Raw genomic sequence first — 18,694 nt, forward strand, 5'->3', positions numbered from 1 at the left:
TGGCTCGGGTCAGTGGTGTTTGCTTCCTGGGACTTGAGCAGCAGCATGGTACCCGCAGACATCTATCGGATTTAAGGAGTTTCAGGAGCCATCAGTCCTCCCATATGACACGTCAGGAGCATTGCTGTGTCGTGGTGGTGCTCAGCCCCGGCAAGGGGGAATATCTGGTGTTGCACGAGCTGCCTGCGAACAAAGCTGTGCCATCTGCCGCGGCTTCTTTCAAGAGGGTCCTGCATATCCAGGCTAACAATACGGCATTTCTTCAAAGGCTGAAATCTCGCTTGCACGCTCGGAGAAAGCACTTGCAAAGCTCCACATAATGGTGCCATATGGTAGATCTTGCCGTAACAATCCTCTCTATTTTCTGCCAGCAACTAGACTTTCCACCAGATGGGTAAATAACTGATGTCCTTTATATCTGCTTAACACTCCTTGTCACTCCGAGGTTTGTAATGAAACGCTCTGTGTGTGGTGGTGTGCATCGGCCCTGCGGGACGTGCACTAGCTGGGGGGGTTTGGAGACACAGGGGGGTTGAATAGCTTGGTCCAGAGAGGGCAGCGGGAGCACCAGCATGACCCAGGACCCCTCACTGGCTCTCTTCCCACTGGGGCAGGTCGCATCGGTGTCCCCATCCCAGCAGTACGAGAGCGATGCTTCGACGACTTCTCGCATCACCTGGAAGCTCGGAGGAGCTGCCGGGTCCAGCATGGACACTGCTTGTCCCTGGAGCATGAGGTGTTGCCCCTGGTCTCGCACCTCCCTCTCAGCCTGCATCTCTGCCGACGGAGGGGAGGGCTCAGAGGAGTTGCTGCCCCGGCCGCCCTTCGAGGCTTTTCTTCCAAATACCTGGGCTCTGAGGAAATTCCAGTTAATAGTACCAATTGGGCTTCTCAGACTTTTCACCTCTGACTTGTTAGCGATGCAGAAGAGGTTAGAGCAGCCGCCATGTAGCCCTGCATCCCACCCATGATGTGCAGCAGCTCATTTTTAGCCTAGGAAACCAGAGCAGGTAACCTTCCCTGAGTCCCTCCACCCAGAGGCTGGCAGCCAACAAGGTTTTTGGAGACCTGGGGAGGTGACACCAGGAGGTGAGTGGGTGTGCAGTGTCCCCAGCCTCCTGGGCTCCGGACGGGTGCAGACCCTTGCCCGCTGATGTTGCACGGCGTTAGCGACTGCCGTCGCTGGGATCTGCTGGAGGGGAGATACTCACACACACTCCAAAGCGCTGGGCTTTATGCTTTCCCTCCTGCCATATGGAGGGCTGCTCCATCCCTCCCTGCTGCTTTATTGAAGTGGTGGAAACTTGGGAGTCTGAGGAACAAAAAAAAGCTGATGCATTTCATCAGAGCTGCTCTTTGGATGCTCTCTGTTAGGAGATAGCATCCTCCCTCACAGAGAGCAGTTTTGTGTTGCCTTTGCAGCGCTTCATGGCGGGTGATCAGATTGTGGCTCACAACGCGGGGTTCTTAGGTAAGATGCTCCGTGTGTAACTGTCCCACAGAGCCTTCCTGCCCTCTCATCGTGCCAGGATGATTGCTGGTTTATGTGCTACTCGAACAGGGAGCAGAGGACAAGCCCAATGCTAGGGGAAGGCGGTGGTGCACTCCATGTGAGCGCCGTTACGTGTTAATAACAGTGCCAGGTTGGGAACTCTTTGCTAGCCATATCCAGTTTTACTTAGGAACTTAAGTAATGTGCTTTTCCCCCAGTTTCTAATCCAATAAGCAGGAAGTATGAGGTTTTGGGCCTTGCAAAACAACACGGCTTTTAAGTAACAGCTGAAGGATCAGCTGCAAAGCCAAGCTTTGCATTTCATGCTTGCAGGTCAGCTGTCGTTTTTGCTGCCTGGTCTTTGCAGCAAAAAAACTTCGGGATTTAGAGAACCACTGAAAGGTGGCTGAAGCCATTTTCTCTTATATCTGCAAAGAAAAGCATGCAGTTGGTACCCAGAAAAAAATACAATTGGAATAGCCCTTGTGCCCTGGACGAAACACCCCTTTCTGTCCAGGACCAGGCTTGCAGCAAGTAGCTCTTGAGACCATCCCACCATCATCTTTCAAGAGCTCAAGGCTCCCTTGAGCTTATGAACTGCTTTTAAGGAGGAAACCCAAGTGATTTGGTAATGTTTGCTTTTGAATTCACTCTGCAGGGAACTGCGTGGACACTTTTGCCGGGCTTCTGTCAGGTTCTGCTCATTAGATGCAGCCAGCCTGGACCTGCCACGCTCCCAGCCCAGCGCGAGGCTCACGGCACTTGTTTCCATCACCCCGTGGTGCTACACCCTCACAGATAATTTCTTAAATGTATATTTTGATAAGTAAGCATCTAATAGAGAAATTGCACACCTACTCAGTGAGAAAATAAGAATTTTCTGCCTACACGCATTCCATGGACCTGAATGAAGTAATCCTCGGAGGAACGCTGTATTTCACTTGAAGCCTTCGTGTAATTGTGGTATCTGTTACAGTTACAAACTAGCGTGGAGGCTTACTCAAAAACCATGCTGTTCCTGACCCATAATTTTACAAAGTAGCCATGTTATAGCACAATGTGAACCCCTGCTGAAGGCAGAGAGCTCAGAAGAAAGCCCTTTGTTTCCCAGAGAAGTGCAGCTCAAGTGGAAAAATTATATGATCTACCTGCTAAATGCTTTCCACTTTGCACTTCATAAAAGAGGAGGCCACATCCCTGGGAGATGCCTGGGCAGCTCATTCGGTAACGCATTGGTGATCTTAATTGGGGCATTTAGGTTTTTTGGCTTGCATTGGCTCCAAGTGTTTCTGGCACAGGTCACCACAGAGGTTATCAGCCTCTTTGGAAGGGGCATCTGCTCCAGCAGTGGTCTTCTTCCTGATTGCTGGGTGGCTGGGGGGTGTTGCTGGAGTTATGGGCAGGACTGAACAGCACATGGGTTGTGCTTCATCACCAGGAGGCACTCCTGCTGGGAATCCATTGTCGGATGCAAACGAAAGCTGTTCAGAAATTGCTTCCTCACAGGGTGACTCTGCTTTGCACCCGATTAATTTCTTAAAAAGTACTTTAGGATGCCGGGTGTGACTAAAGCCAGAGTTGTGGGGAAATGAGGACTGCTTGTCCCATCCAAGCCACCAGTATGCAAGGAGACCTTTTCCATCTTATGTTGCCAATCAGCATCAGGCTGTAGCTGGCTCCTTCTTCCTTCAGCTGCATCCTTCGGGTCCGACACGCAGAATGGGAAATCTGGGGAAGCTTTCGGGATCAAGTTGATGTGGGACTTTGCGGCAACTGATTCCCGTCCAGCCCCCTTTTGAAGCCTTTCCCAGGTCATTGTCTGGGGAAACCTTGGAGCAGTTTTAGCCCCAGACCAGCCATGCACAGCTTTCCTGCATGAGCATCCCTTGTCAGGCAGGGGACATCTGAAGCCACACTTGACCTCGTGGCTTGACTTCCAACTTCAGTTGCTCTCAGGGATGCCAGCAGCAGAGGTGGGTCCTAAAAACTGAAAAGGGAGCCACTTCTTTGAGTCTGTAAACAGGAGGGAAATCCACATCTGAAACCTTATTATTTATTTGCCAGTTCTGTATTTTATCATGGTAGGAGGTGCACCCACCAGTCATGCCGAGCTGGGTTGATTGGATTTAATCCATTTTAACTATCGCAGTAGTCTTCTTTTTGTTTTCATGGTTTATGTACAATTGTGTGGGAAAAGCACACTCACGATCTACACGCAGGCAGGGCTTCTAAATCAGAGAGTGCTCTTCGGGATAACATTGTGTAGATCAATAACTCAGGCTGGCGAAGTACCCTGTGTTAATTAAAATGGGAGAAAGGTTTTCCAGATGATGTCGGTGAAAAGGTCACAGAAGGCTGAGCTGAACAAATTAAAAAAAAAATACATATGTGGTTGTAGATACATAGTACAACAGAAAAGATTGAAAAATCCAAGTGAATACTTCTCTTTTAAAATACACTGGTATCAGAATATGAACACCTAAAACTTTCACCCTATTAAAATAATGGATTAAATTAGATCATATTAAAGCATTACGTGCTGTCTGCCTTAGTTAGCTATTTGAACTGATAGGGACATGAACCAGCTGCAGCTGGAGTTTATTGAAAAGCTAAATCAGCTACTGATGGCCATAATCTTTCCTGAAGCAGAAGAAAGGAGTACATATTTTATTTACATCTGTCCAGTGCGTTCAGGTCAATAACTGAAAGCTGCAGAGCAGGATGGGTAGGGGGCTTTTCTCTTACAATCTGGGACTAGAAATTCAATGTAGGAAGGGGTTGACTAGGCATAAGCACTCTGAAGTGCTTACGTGTTACTCCTTGCTGCTGCTACTCACTCCTTGCTGTAAGCAAGTTCCTTTATAAAAAAAAATCATTACATGATAAAGGCAAAATTAATAAAAATCTTCTATCTGTTATGCATAATCACTGAGAAATATGAATAGATGATTTTTGTTCATTTGCTGTAATTCCAGCTGTAGGTCGTCGTGGGTAAACTAAAAATACACAGTGATAGTATTGATGGGGGTCAGTTTGTCTGAGGCGTTGTTTTTAAGTCCTCAGGGTCCTGTGGCTGAAAAGATGTGTGCTAGGGAGGAGGTAATTTTATTGCTAATATTAAAAATAGAAGACTTCATTCCCAACCTTCCTATTTAAAAAAAGAAAATAAACAAAAAGCAAACCCTGAGATAGATCTGCATATGCTGAGAATCGTAGTCACCTGAATAAATGTTGCAGACGGAGGAGCTCCTGGATGCGTGTGAAGGCGGTTGTTGTTTGCCCTATCAGAGCGACTGATTAATAAATCTGTTTCTATAACAAAACAGCATGAAAAGAAACTAAGGAGCCAAGTCAGATGGATTCTGGGGGGGAGGTTTATCACGGTCGGGGCTGGCAGCGGCGGGCGGGCAGCTGGCCGGGCGGGCAGTGCCTTCGCGCTGCAGAGGAGTAGATAAGGTACGGGGGGAAAAACGCTGATTGCCATTTCCCTTGACACTGCAGCGTTGTGGGATAAATCCAATTGGTGAACTTGAAGAAGAATGCCTGGAAGGGAGTGAAAAAACTATGTGACCCCTGAGAGAGGAAGCTGATACAGGCTTTAGCGGGCTGTTATTTATTTATTATTTAATTACCATGCTGTACCAGTTAATACCAAAAGTTGTCAAAAAAGTTCCCACTTGTTTATTTCTTTTTTCTTTTTTGAGCAATCTGGGATCTCTCATGCTCCATTTGAGGATGCAGGCGATCTTGTCTTTACATGCTGTAGTCTCCCAGAAGTTTCTAAATTCTCTGTATTCATCCATCAAGAGTAAATTTACTTGCAAGTTTTGGTCATTTATTGATCCAGTGATGTCTTTCTGTGTCTTTCTATCTGTGTATATATAGACATATGTATGTATATATAAACCCAGAACAAGCCAAAAAATTGTAATTCATTTTTATTTCAATTATGGAAGTGGAGAGCCTCCTTGTTTTCCCATCTTCTCCATGTATTACTGTTACACAATTTATCAGCCAGAAAGGTGTATAAGACTTGAAAGTTTTTCATCTTTTTTCCTACAACCTCTGAAGATATTTTGGGAGGTGCAGACCCCTGTATAGGGAATTGCCTCCCTACTTAATATCTACTCCCCAGCTACTTCTTGCACAATATTTGGTTGCCCATGAGACCTGTGGGTCCTGTGGGGTGTAGGAGAGGAGTCCACGATGGCTGCTGTGGGTGGGCAACACTCCGAGAACCCATCCTGGAGGTCATTTCTGAAGTCAAGAGATCTTGAAGCATCTGCTAGCAGCATCCTGCTGGCTTCCTGCTGTTGCCCCCATTAAAACCTGTGGCTCTCAGCCCGCGGAAGATGCTCGTTAAAACGTCCGTTGTGGCCTGGTTGAAGTGGCAGGGACAGGAGCTTGCACTGAGGACTGCGCTGTGAGTCTGGGACTGGACTTACTGCCCTTTTTGCTGTGAGGGTGAAACATTTCTTCCAGCGGCAGTGCCTCGCTTTTCTTCTTGATCTGCCTTCGGGAGATGGTTGGAGACTATGGTGGCTGTAAAACAGAGAGGTGGTGGAGTGTCCCTCCTTGGAGATATTCAGAAGCCGTCTGGACATGGTCCTGGGTTTTAGGTATCCCTGCCTGACTAGGAAGTTGGACCAGAGGACCTCCAGTAGCCTGGGCTCCTCATACCACCCGCCTGCCAGCCTAGGATTGCAACATCTCCCCTTGAGCATCCCTGTCTGTCTTCCAAGAAAAAGGAATAAATCACTTGATAAAAACTTGTTTGGAATTGTGCTCACAGCGTGCTGAGCTAAGCCACATGTTTCTAGGGTAGCTTTGGGAGAACAGAGTGGGGTTGCCTTCACTGAAGTTCATGCTCAGAGAGAGGAGGAGGTTTGCTTGGCTTGAGCAGAGAGCCGTTGGCAAAGCAAGCCACACGGAAGTGTTTTACGTCCTAGAAATAACAAATACATGCCGAGAATCTAATCTTCCCTACGAGTTTTTTAAAAAATTCATACTCAGATGAAGATTTAATGTGGAAACATGTTTCCTAATCTAAAGGTGAATAGTTTAACTGTACGGGATAAATATTTAAGAGTAGAGTATCTCTTTCCAGTAAAAACACTCTGGGCAGAGACTTCCTTTTGGTAGCAAAACGAGACTCTTACTTTACATGCCTTTGACCCGATTCCAAATAAATATTTAAAATAACCAAGTTGGCAAATCCTGCTGTGGGAGGCAGCCAGGTGGAAGGGGCAGAGCTATGAAAGTGAGTGGTGAGGGCTGTGGGAGGGGATGGACACCGACCCACCGGTTATCTGCTCACTCTTCAACAGCAGCCAACCTCACACGCTGTAGTGGGAGTGCATGGCTTGCAAATGGCCTATAAAATTAATTGCCAGTTAGAATCACCTAATTATTGAGCTCATGATTATTAATTAAGGCGCATATGTGTTTGAGGTTGGGCACAGCTTCTCTGCTGCGCTACGACTCCAACGTGCAGTTGCGAAAGGCTGTGTCAGAGCTGCGTTTGCACAGTGGTCTGTCAGGCCCCAGAGAATGGCTGATGTTCCTGGCGTCCCTTGATCTTTTGGAGGTTGAAGGGAAGTTTCTGAGCAGCCTGCTTGGGTCCGAGGAGTACTGAGATAGCCATCAGTGAGCGTAAGCAAAGGGCTGGATGTGGGTGCAGGAATCCCCACACATGTAAAACCGGCAAAGACGTGACTCTTCACAGTTAAGTCGCTGTTACAACTCAAATTAAGTCATTAGTCACTGTTTGATTATGAGGATTTTCATATTCACTGGGTGCCCCATAGTATTTATTTAAACACCTCTCCCAAGCATCCTGCAAGATATCATTAGGTAGGTGTTGCTGAGTGATGCAGGGCTGTGATGGTTCAGCGTGATACAGCACAACGAAATGTGCTGTGTAGGGCTCAGAAGAATTTCTGCACCTTTTTTGGATGTGTTTGCACACTGTCACATACCAGCACCTAGTATGTTCTTCTGCTTTATCCCTTCTTGCTCCCACATAGGCTTCAGCTTGGTTTAGACTTTTTTTCTCCCTTGGGTAATAAATCTTCACATTTGCACAAGTTGTATTTTTAGGGTATAGGTATTTTGAAAGCTTCAGTAAATATTTCTCTAAGAACCTAAGTGGTTGGTGCTTTCATGCTGAAATCCCAGATTCACATGGCAGGCAAGCAGGGTCACAGTGGAAGCACTTTACTGCTTTCACTCAAACCCTCACTCACTGCTGAGGTAAACAGGCATCAGGAGACCCTTGTCTTCTCACACACTCCCAGATGTACTGTTCCAATGAGCTAAATTTCAGGCAGGTCGCTGTGTCAGGTGTCATTTTGTGGGCCACCTTTAGACATGCAGAACTGAGGCTGAAGCAAAGCTCGGGTGTCTTACCGACTCTGAGGAGACAACAGTGAAGGATATTGAGTGCAATTTTGGTTTTGAGGCATGGGACAGTAGCAAGACCTGCCCAAGGCTGAGGAGGACGTAATTTGCTGGATATGAATCCCTGACCTCTCAAACTGTAAGGACATGGGGAGGTTTGAAAGCAGTGCTCATTGGAGGAATCCCTAGGCTGGCTTCTCCTCCCTGGATGCAGGGGGAGAAGTGTCTTAAACTGGGCTCAGACTTTCTCAGTCCTCATTTTTTTCCAAATCTCTGTCACAGCAGCATGTTTATTTCTGTTGTAAGGGTGTCTTGAAAGTCTGCTTTCAGTGCTCCACTAGCATCAGCTCTGTGCAGAGTGGGGGTTTGAAGCATCAGTGGGTACGGGGCAAAAAGTCAATGAAGAGGCAAAGGTCCTCCAGGCATACGTAATGGAAAAAGCTTCATGACACCTTTCCTTTTGAGGAGTAATTTAATTGAGAAGTGAAGTCAATACCTGAAGGGGATGTATAAGCCTTTCTGAGATGTTCAGGATCACCGGCACCCCTCCATCGCTGCTTGTTGTGCTTGGGTTTGGGCTACAAGATAGCTGAAGCCTTCCTTCCTCAGCTGCTGGGTGCAATGTGAGCTCTAATTAGATCAGCTGGATTTCTTCATGGCTTACTGGCTTGCTGGCTTGCTGATGCAGGGACCTATCATTCCCCAAAGGCATCTTGCTCAGTCTTCACCAAATGGGGCTTTTACCTTTGATTGGGATTCCAGGGTGTATCAGCTTTGGTTGATAAGCAGGAAAACTTTAACAGGTCTCTATGTGATATCTTGGGGGTTTGGGGTGTTTTTTTTTCTTCTTTTTTTAGTTGCTGGAATTAAGTGTGTAGTTTTTAATGGGGATCCTCTTACTTAAATCCACTGTCTGGGTGGGATGAATTGACTGGAGGCCATGGCAGGGCTCTCCTGTGACCTTCTGCAGCATCTCCATCACTCCCACTGCTGGCACCAACACCCCTCCAGCATGAGGCTTGTCATCAGTGGAGGTGATTTTAAGAGATATCCATGGTTGTAAGATCAATGTGGGATTTAGCAACAAGCCTCCCAGCCCTGCCTGAATGTTTTATTTAGTTCTCTGATAAAAGCTTTGACCTACATCTAGCACCAGGAAGCGATGAGGCTTTGATAATACTCGGTCATCCTGGCGGAGGGATGCATGCTAGCCAAGCCTCCGAGTCGAAAATGGATGAGTCCTTTAAAATAACATCTGATAAACCAATAAAGATTTCAGTCAGTAAACAGCTTTATCTCTGCCAGGCAATACATAGTCCACTTTTGTGGGAGAGGGTGTACCTCTTTATGAACTGTAGATATTAGGGCAAGAGCTTTCTATTTTTGGTTCTAGGAAAACAAATCAAAAGCCAAAAAAACCACCCAATTTTTGATGCAGTGTTGATGTCAGCGACGGAAGTGTGCTGGACCTCTCAGGATGCTCAGTGAAGCAGTTGTCTATGGTGGTGAGAAAGAAAGGTCCTATTTGCATTGTTCTTCACTGTACGTGTCGTAGATGCAATCTGTCATCTGGAGTTCTGAATCCTCCCTGTGACATTATCTTGTGGGCAGCTGTAACGACCGCGTGGATGTCCTTACTGAAACACCTTCTGCCTTCAAAAGCAATGAAGGCGATGTCCGGGAGGAACAAGGCAGAGAGGTTTGTGGCCCCGTCCTCCCAGCAGCTGTTTGTAGCTGAGGAGTCAGGGGGAGGTCAGAAACAGCAGGATGAGAATTGGCATCATCACCCTCACAAATCGATAGTCACGGGGAGATGCTACAGGACCACTAGCGTTGAGGTGGCCCCGCATTGATCTGTGCTGCTTATCTAGGGGGTTGTGTTTGTGCCATCACCCATTCGTGTACTCATATTGCATATATTTTGGGGTTTTTTTCCCCCTTTTCAGGATGAACTTGACCTCACGGACAAGCACAGAGAGGCCATGTTTGCGCTGCCAGCGGAGAAGAAGTGGCAGATCTACTGCAGCAAGAAGAAAGTAAGAGACTTGTCTGTATTGTGTTTTGGGGCTGATTCCCTCCCTTGGAGGGTGGGGAGGAGATGTGGGGAGGAACACAGCTCTCCTGGGATTTGGGATGTCACAGAAATGCATCTAGTCCTTGGGATGGCCCTGGGGAAGCAAGGCCTTTGGTCTCCAAAATGCAGAGCCCTTCCTCCCTAGACCATTCAGGCTGGAGGAGGTGTCCCCACAACTTGCCCAGGTGTCCCTATACCCCGTGCTCATCCCTGCCAGCACAAGCAGGGCCACAGGGAGCCCTGTGGCCACTGAGGTTGGCATTGCAGTGGTGGGCGGCTGTTCCAGTCACCATCTCTTCTCTGTTGGCCCCGCTCTTCTCTGATGATCGTAGAATCATAGAATCATTGAAGTTGTGACATACCTTTAAGGTCATGGAGTCCAACTGTTAACCCAGCAATGCTCTCTCCTTAAGCACCATATCTACACGTCTTGTAAACATCTCCAGTGATGGTGACTCAACCACTTCCCGGGACAGCCTGTCCCAATGCTTGACAACCCTTTCAGTGGAGGACTTTTTCCTGATATCCAATCTATGCTGAGGATCTGATTGCAGGCTGCCCAAAAGCCTCCCCCCTTCCCTGGCTTTCCAGTTTGCTGCCATGAAACAGACTCAGATGTCATTTTGTCCTCCTCCTGGCTCTTCCTGGAGGACGGTACGAATGGAAAGCGTGTCCTCACAGCGCAGCCTGGGAGAGCTTTGACCTGGTGTTGCAGAGGTTGCTTTTAGGGTGAAGCTGTGTCACCCCTGGGGCGAAGAAGGGCTCTAGGTTCATGGGTGTAACTGAGATACCGCTGATAAGAGCCAAGGGTTAATGTGAGTCGCTGGGTGACACGTCCTGTCAGCAATGCTGACCTCACGGTTGCATTTCTCAAGCTGAAAGCATGCACGGATGTCTTCCCAATGTTGAGATATACTGACTTTTTGTTTTGCTACTGGGGCAAAGAAGCCCAGGTGGTGTGGGGTACTGTGGGCTGGCAGCCTGCAGAGTGCCCAAAATCACTCTTTTTTCTCCCAGTAAACTGAAAAACTTTCCCCCCATATGTTGGTGTAGGAGTTAGTCCCAGCTGTCTGTTCTGGGAATCATTTTCTCTCCCAACCCTGGCCAAAGCAGAGATCCTGAGAGATGTACTGCCAAAACGGGGCAAAAATCCTCAATCTTGCAAGCAGATGGAAGGACACTGAGACCTGCAAGGGAAATGCCCCCCGTTGAGGACATGGACCTGTTGGGCCATGTCCAGAGGAGGCCACAAAAATGATCAAAGGGCTGGAACACTCTTCCTATGAGAACAGGCTGAGAGATTTGGGGTTGTTCAGCCTGGAGAAGAGAAGGCTTTTCCAGTACTTACAGGGAGCTTATAAGAAAGATGGGGACAGTCTTTTTAGCAGGATCTGTTGTGGTAGTACTAAGGGGTAATGGTTTTAAACTAAAAGAGGGCAGATTTAGACTAGATATAAGTAAGACATTTTTGCCAATGAGGGTGGTGAAACCCTGGCACAGGTTACCCAGAGATGTGATAGATGCCCCATCCCTGGAAACATTTGAGATCACGTTCGCTGATCTCAAAACCATTCTATGACTCTATGATTCTGTGATTCAGTTCCCCAAATCCATCACCATGTCCCCTAACTTGGCAGCAGGAGTAGTTAGGCCGTGCTCGAAGGGCACTCACTGCCATTAATGCCTTTTCTCCTGCTGTAGCAATGGCATCAGATTTTCCAGCTGCGTTTTAGGCCAAGAGCAGGCTTACCTTGCTCATGTAGGATTAAGTTTTAAGCCTCTCATAAATACCCCTGAAATCCCTGTATTATTGTTAAACAGAGGCCTGCCATGCCCGAGATTTAAATTGGAGGGGAGAAGAGATGTTAACAAATTACAGGCACTGGTCAGAATCAACAAGAAAAGGGCAGGGGATGCTCACTCATTGCTGCTTTTTGGATAAGCAGCTCCATGCTCCGGTGTGTCTGGATAACAGGAGGCAACAGAGACTTAAATCAACCAAAGCCATGTAATTATTATTGTGAGTGGAGATTACATGCTATCTAATCTCCCGGGGAAGGGTTTAGATAGGGCTGATGGTGCCTCTTTTCCTGTTCCAGAATCTCCTTGCACTCACAGGTTTTTAAAAACCACTCTGAGAGACTCCCTGCTGCTGGGACGGTGTGGAAGAAGGAGACACAGAAGTGTCCCGTGGCATCCTCAGAGGTCCTTGGAGCAGGCACCCATCTGAGGCTGGATCCTGGCAGCCGTTCTGCTCTGGTCCTCATTCCTCTGGCTCCTCTCAAACACTTTTTCCCTACTCATGGTGCCATCTCAGTGATCTGCAGAGCATACATGCCACTGCTTGCTCCAAGGGAGGTGTGCTGCTGGAGACAAATGGTTTTTTATTAAAAATTGGCAGAACTGTATCAACAGAGGCTGCAGCAGTGGAGGAAATGAGGAATCATGTGGGCTGGAAAACATGTCTGTGTAGGGCAGGCTCTAGGCAATTCTTCTATGTGATGAGGACTGGTAGGCAACAGAAACATCAGTGGCTATCCCAGTGGCCCGTGGTAAATCTTACTCCTGTACCTATGTTTTTATGAGGACAAATCACTTAAATGGTAGCCTGGCATTAAGGAGAGGGGCTGGGTTTCTCCAGCTGAGAGCAATGGCTGGGTTTTGGCCAGAAAATTGGAGACAGAGACAGGGCAGGGGTCCTACCTCCCTGCCTCAGCTGCAGTCTGAGTGGCAGTGATTTGTGGAGGTTCTGGAGGCACTCAAAGCCTTTGATCTGCCTGTGTTTAATAGCAAGTTGTTGCTTGAGATACTAGTAACACCCAGGTTCACCTAGTGGGTTCTAGGGGGCTGGCAGAGGTGGACACCAGTCACAGGCAGCTGCCTGAATGACCAAGGGTCCAAAAATTGTCCCCTCAGCAGCTTTGCTCTTTCCTCTGCTGCAAATTTTGGCTTCTAGTGGAAAAAGACTGTTAAGAGTCAGAAGACTTCAGTTAGACTTTGAGTCTGAAAGCCCTAGTTTGGGACATTCCTAATTTTTAGAATTCCCCCTTTTCCTGCTGGTTGCAGTGCTTCCCTCCACAATCACACAGACCAGTTGCAAGGAGCTCTGCCTCAAAAGAGCAGCACAAGGCAGAAATGCTGCCCAGCCTTCTCCTGGGGGTTTTCCTCAGAAATCAGCTTTGCTGGGCTCCAGAATACCCCGTGCTGTGGCTGTAGCCTGCACAGCTAGGGCAGTTCCCCACCTCCACTAATGGCAAAGGTGTGTGCAGCACAGGAAGCACCTGAATATCTGTTCTTTCAGCGTATTCTGTGCTGCCATGTGCAGTATCTGGCATTTCTGCTTTGCCATCGGTGCAATCCACCAAACTCATCTCTCCAGAGTGCATCCCAGTTGTTGGATGTTTTATATATTCTCGTGATGGACAAGATTTGGTAAAAGGTAACCAGAACGAGACATTTTGGTATGCTGGGTTGTCCTTGAAAGGGACCTGGCAGCACCTGGCCTTGGCAGTGCTCGTCAGGAGGAAATAAAGGAAAACCATCATATTTCCTTCCTTGGAATATTTCCCCCTGCCCTGCAGCTCCGTATCCTGGTTTCTCTGCCCTGCAAGCAACTGCTTTTATCCCAGCCTGCAGTACTGGCTTCGCAGGGTTTTTGTCCTCCTCCATCCGTGGAGATGCTGGGTCTGATCCAAGCCCTGACCCTGCTCAGAGCAGGGGGATGCACTGGATGAACTCCTCATGGTCCCATCCCTCCTGCATCACCCCATGATGCTCAGAGGCGGGGGCAGAGAGTGAGTTTGTCGGTAAAAACCCAAGCAGGAACTGAAGTCTGCATTAAATCCAGCAGCTGAGCAGTGCTCGGGTCAAGAGAGACATTTAAAGATTATTGGAGAGACCTTCTTTGAAGCCATCATGCCCCTCTACGGCTGTAATAAAGCAGGGAAATGCGCAGGTGGAGATGCATTAACAGTGGGATGAAATCTGCTTTTAGAAGTGGTATTTTGGGACGATGACTCGTTTCATACCTCATCCTGAAATACTCCACTCCCTGCTGGCCCTGCTCTCCAGGAGAGGATATTGCTCGGAAGCACAGGGAGGAAGCAGGAGTGTTTCCAGCTTTACCGCTTCTTGGGCTGCTGGTTTGCTTTGGTGGAAGAGAGCGACTCAGGATGGCCTTTCTCAGGAGGCCACGCTCCAATGGGAGTTAATAATTAACACTTGGCGCTTGGTTTGCAGCACCTCTTAATTGCAGGAGGTTTGGCTCCTGCCAGCCCATGTACGTAATGTCAGGGTGTTAAAGCAGCTTGCAGGGAAGTTTTATGAGCCTCAAAATCTGGGTGGATAAGGGGTGTTCAGGCAGAAGGTCAGCTTAAATAACCAGGTGGTAGTGAAAACCAGCTCAGGTCTCATGCTGCCCCCCTCCCTTTTGATTTGGATGAGCTCTCAGAGCATCTATAAAGCCGGGATAGTGGAAAAATGACCTGCAGGGATGCGAAGTGATGCTGCACACTTTAAGCTCATGCTGAAAACCCGTTGGCATTGCTAACGCTGGGTGTGGAGCTATCAGCAATGTTAAGCTGTTCCCAGCAAGCAAAGCTTACATATAAAATTTCCTCAGGCATCAGATATAAAACCAGGTTACCTTCATATTAGGAGAAGGCAGCAACGGGAGAATGGGGGAAAGCATGATAAAAAGGGAAATGAGTGATGGCTCTCCAGTAATGCTATTTTTCCCAGACAGACAGCCTCTTTCCTCTCTAACTGCGCCTTTCACCCGCTCCCTCCAGAGAGCTTTGCTTTCCAGCCTACTCTTCCACTTGTAGCTCAATCCTGCAGCATTTTCATGGGGCTTATGTTTCCATCTATTTCCTTCATTTAAAAAGCATCACTTACTTTTTAAAAAAGCATCAGGCAAAAACCTGAGGTAGCAGTATCAAGAGCAAAAGCTGGTGAAGGGAAGGAGGAAAAAATACTTTGATATTTTGCCGTGCTTCTGGGTCACCTGGGATGGACGAGAAATGTTTCCCGGCCCTGAGCATCCAGATATACCCACGGTTATTGCAGCAGCAAGTTGAAATATCATCTCGGGTGTCGTTTTCTTGGGCTGACCTAGAGAAAGTGGCTGTTTGCATGGCTGGGGGTATTTTTCAATAGGAAATGTTTATAGTTTTTATCTTTAAAGGTAATTCCCTGTTTAGTTCCAATCTCGACACAGTTTTGTTTAAGCGAGATTTTTCTCCCTCTTCAGCCAAAAAATGCATCTGTTAACAATCCTTTTGGATTTTAAAGCAAAGCTTTTCAAACAGTGAACCAGCTGACTACAAAAAGCATCTGGTCATGCTATATTTGCTTATGAGGAGCATAATTTTTAAACCCTGGGAAAAGCGTACCAGGGCATCTGTGTATCTGTGAAGGAGAGGGTATAGGGGGTGTTAGCATATGGAAAACCAGAGTAATCTGGGATGGGATAGTTCAGACCCCAAGATTTCAACTCAGGGAAAATCTGATGAAACTACAGCCCTTCACAGCATCTCTGCATGGGAAATGGTTTTAGTTGCATCATTTAGGTGCACACTGTAGACCTGTCAGGTTTAAAATCCATCTGCACCATTGTCTGCTTCTTTTTTGACCTTGCAAACAGCATCCATGTGGATCATCCATGACAGGAGGGAAGTGGGGGTGTCCGAAATGTGGTGGGCTGCCAGCTGCCGCCAGCTTTCCCTTTCTTGGCTGTTAAGGAGCAGCAAGGAGGGGTGGGGAGCACTGTGCAAAATAAAAATGCAGGCAGGAGGATGCGTGAATACAAAGGGGGTTGCTTCTGGTTTTGCAGCAAGTGTGGACTGAAGAGGGTGGGCTTTTTTAACCCTTTGCTGTGACTGCTGGTGTGAAGTTCTCCTGGGGCAGACCAGCCAAGAGGGAGAAGAACCATCAAAGTCACGAGCATTGTGGCTAAAGGGCTGTCTGGGGTTTGCGAGCCAGCCCTTTCCTTCTGACTTGGTTTCATCTGGAAGAATCTAATCTGGTACGTTGGACATCAGGCCACCCACCCTATGGGGATCGGTTACTGCAGAGCAGGTCCAGATCCATCACCGTCACCACAGGCTGCAGGTGCGGGAAGGAGGCTGCTGGATCAGCCAGAGACATCACCCACAGGCTGGGTGCCTGAAAACCATTGCCAGAGGCTTGATTTGGAAGCAAAGCAGCTGTAACAAAGCACAGAGGAGCTTCACAGGCATCCTTCTCTCCACTGCCACAGCAACATGCTGCAAGCAGGGAGGGTACATTGCTCCCGTCAGCTGAATTCCTGGAGGTCAGAGGGGCAGAAGCTCGTGGAGCTTCTTGACACCTTCCAGGTGTCAGTAATGGTGCCCAAACATGGCTGAGAGCAGCCTGACAACCACTTTCATGCCACTGCTGGCAGCGTCACTGCCTCCTGTGTGTTGCTGCCTGATGTCCCAAGGAGGGTCACTGGGAGGAGCAAGGGCATTTCTGGCTGTGGGAGCTGCTGAAACCCCGAGGAGGAGGCACATGGGCTGTGGAAGTGTCAGGCTTGTCACCAAGACGTGTCAGGGCTGAGGAGTGTGAAATCTCCCTGGAAAGTGCAAAGAGATGGCTGGAGCTGGCAGATTGGTGACGTTCGGTTGGAAAAGCTCCCGCTAATGAGGCATCTTGACTGGGCACTGCTTGGCTTGCAGTGCCCAGCACTGACGGAGGAGAAGGAGCTTGTTGATCGGGTTCATGCCACAACATCCCCCCCCCCCGACACTGCCACTGTGGTGCAAAACAGCAAAGCATCAGCATCCATCAGCCCTGTGCGTTGAACACAACAGGGTGGTGGAGGCGAGGGGAGAGTGCAGCGGTGCCGGGGCCACAGCTGGTGTGATTTGTATTTTTGCCAGATCCCTGGAAGGAAGAAGGGGATGTCAGGGGGAGCGAATGGGAAACAAAGGAAGGAACAGGGCAAAGATTGCCCTTGGCTGCATGGCTTTGGCGTTTTCTAGTTTTTGCAGCAGAGCATGTGTGTGTGACAGGGCCGTATCTTGGAGGACAGTGGGGGATGTTGATGCAGGTGTTACAGATGAGAAGGGATACCTGTCCCTGCACTGCGCAATTACAGCTCTCAGCCTGCCTCTAAAAGAGCAGCTCATAGTAAGCCGCAGCGTGGCACCAGCTTGTCAGCAGGGTTCGGATCAGCCCTCACTTCTTTGCTTCTTGAGAAGAGAGCAAACACAGCAAAGACCTAAAGACAGCTCAAAGAAGAAAAAGAATAAGGGATGTTTGTGTGCCTGGTGCCAGCTGGGTGAGATGCAGTGGAGCATCCTGGAGAGCTGACGTTGGCGGTACTCAGCCCCACATCTGGGTATCCCTTGTTGAAGGCAGGCTGCAAAACTCACATCCCCAAAATCCCACCCTGTGCACTGGGAAACCATCAACCCATGGGGCCCAGAGATTCCTCCCTCCTCCTGCCTCTCAGCAAAGCCCTGTGAGTCACTTCCCTCCGGGCTGGTCGCTTTGTCAGGAGATTTCTTTACCACCACTGAACTGAAGGACACTTATCAGTGTGCTGTAGACCATTAGCCGCAGTAATTACCGCTGAGCAATGTCCTGCAGCGAGCTGAGGGAAGCCCGTGCCCTGATCTTTGCCTGCTTTATTGTGTGGTTCCCCCTTTGCCTGGGAAGCTGCTTTCCGACGAGCCTGCCCGGCTGCTCATCTGGATTAATGAAGTTCTGCTGCACTTAATTGAGAGTGCTCTCTAAATTGGGGGTTTCAGGGAGGAAATGCAAGAGCCCGAGGGAGCCGAGCAAAGGGAAACATTTATAATGCAGCATGTTAATTATAAATGAGCAGTTTAGCCAGTTTTGTTGTTCAGCCTCTCCTCCGCCCCCCGGAGACCTTTATTTTTTTTGCTTCACCGCTTCTTTTCAGCCCTAAATGAGCAGCAGGTCCGGATCCCTGCCCGCCTCGCAGGTGTTCACACCACGCAGGAAGGTCTTTTGGAGATGGGATGAGCCTGCCCACCCCATCCCTCAGCATGGATCTCACTCCATGCCCAAATCTCTCTGGGTTTTGTCTGGACACGTCTTGGTGCTGTGCCGTGGTGGGGACCTTGCTTTGATGTCACTTGTGGGAGCACTTAGTGGGAGAGGGAGCGTCCTTGTAAGGGATGCTGATGGTACCCTGGCGTGATGAGGAGGACCTCCAGTGACATCTCCAGGAGATAATTTGTGCCTTTCCATTCTGCTCATAAATATAAATTATACCTCTGTTTTTCAAGCCCCCTGACACTTTCTCCACACTCCTGAGCATCGTTCTGACAACCTGGATGTCTTTCGGCAGGCTAGGCGTGAGCGGACACACCAGCTGCCAGGATTCCTGTGGGCACATCAGGTGTTTCTCGGCACAGTCTAGTGGTGGGAAGCTCTGACTGATCAGAGAGCTGCAAACGGGCATCCTCTTCCGAGCCGCTCGGGAGGGTGTTGGGTTTTCCCATGCAGGTGAATATTTCTCCTTGTTTAAGCACTATTTGGACAGGATGGGGACAGTTCTACTTGTTGCTGGCAAAAGCTAGTTCAGAGCATGGCTATGGATGATCTTCCGTGATGCAGAGGCAGGCAGTGGGACCTCCTTCAGGTTTATTAGGTTTGGCATTAGCATGGATAGGACAGATTTTTTTGTTGTTGTTTTCTAACATCTCAGAAGAATCCTTGCTCTCTGCTGATTCCTG

The 18,694-nt window shown here is 48.5% G+C and overlaps 1 protein-coding gene across 1 annotated transcript in view; it reads left to right on the forward strand.

The window, feature by feature from the left end:
- The window catches only part of LOC104280206 (disheveled-associated activator of morphogenesis 1), a gene marked incomplete at its 3' end in the record, with an annotated part of 50,688 nt that overhangs the window by 22,195 nt on the left and 9,799 nt on the right, over nt 1–18,694 (forward strand). Inside the window, exon 3 of the mRNA XM_009877781.1 lies at nt 9,838–9,927. Within this exon, the coding sequence (XP_009876083.1) occupies nt 9,838–9,927 (90 nt within the window). The remainder of the gene's footprint in view (nt 1–9,837; nt 9,928–18,694) is intronic.

This window comes from Apaloderma vittatum, unplaced genomic scaffold, assembly GCF_000703405.1.
Source record: "Apaloderma vittatum isolate BGI_N311 unplaced genomic scaffold, ASM70340v1 scaffold27701, whole genome shotgun sequence".
Taxonomy (NCBI): Eukaryota; Metazoa; Chordata; class Aves; order Trogoniformes; family Trogonidae; genus Apaloderma; species Apaloderma vittatum.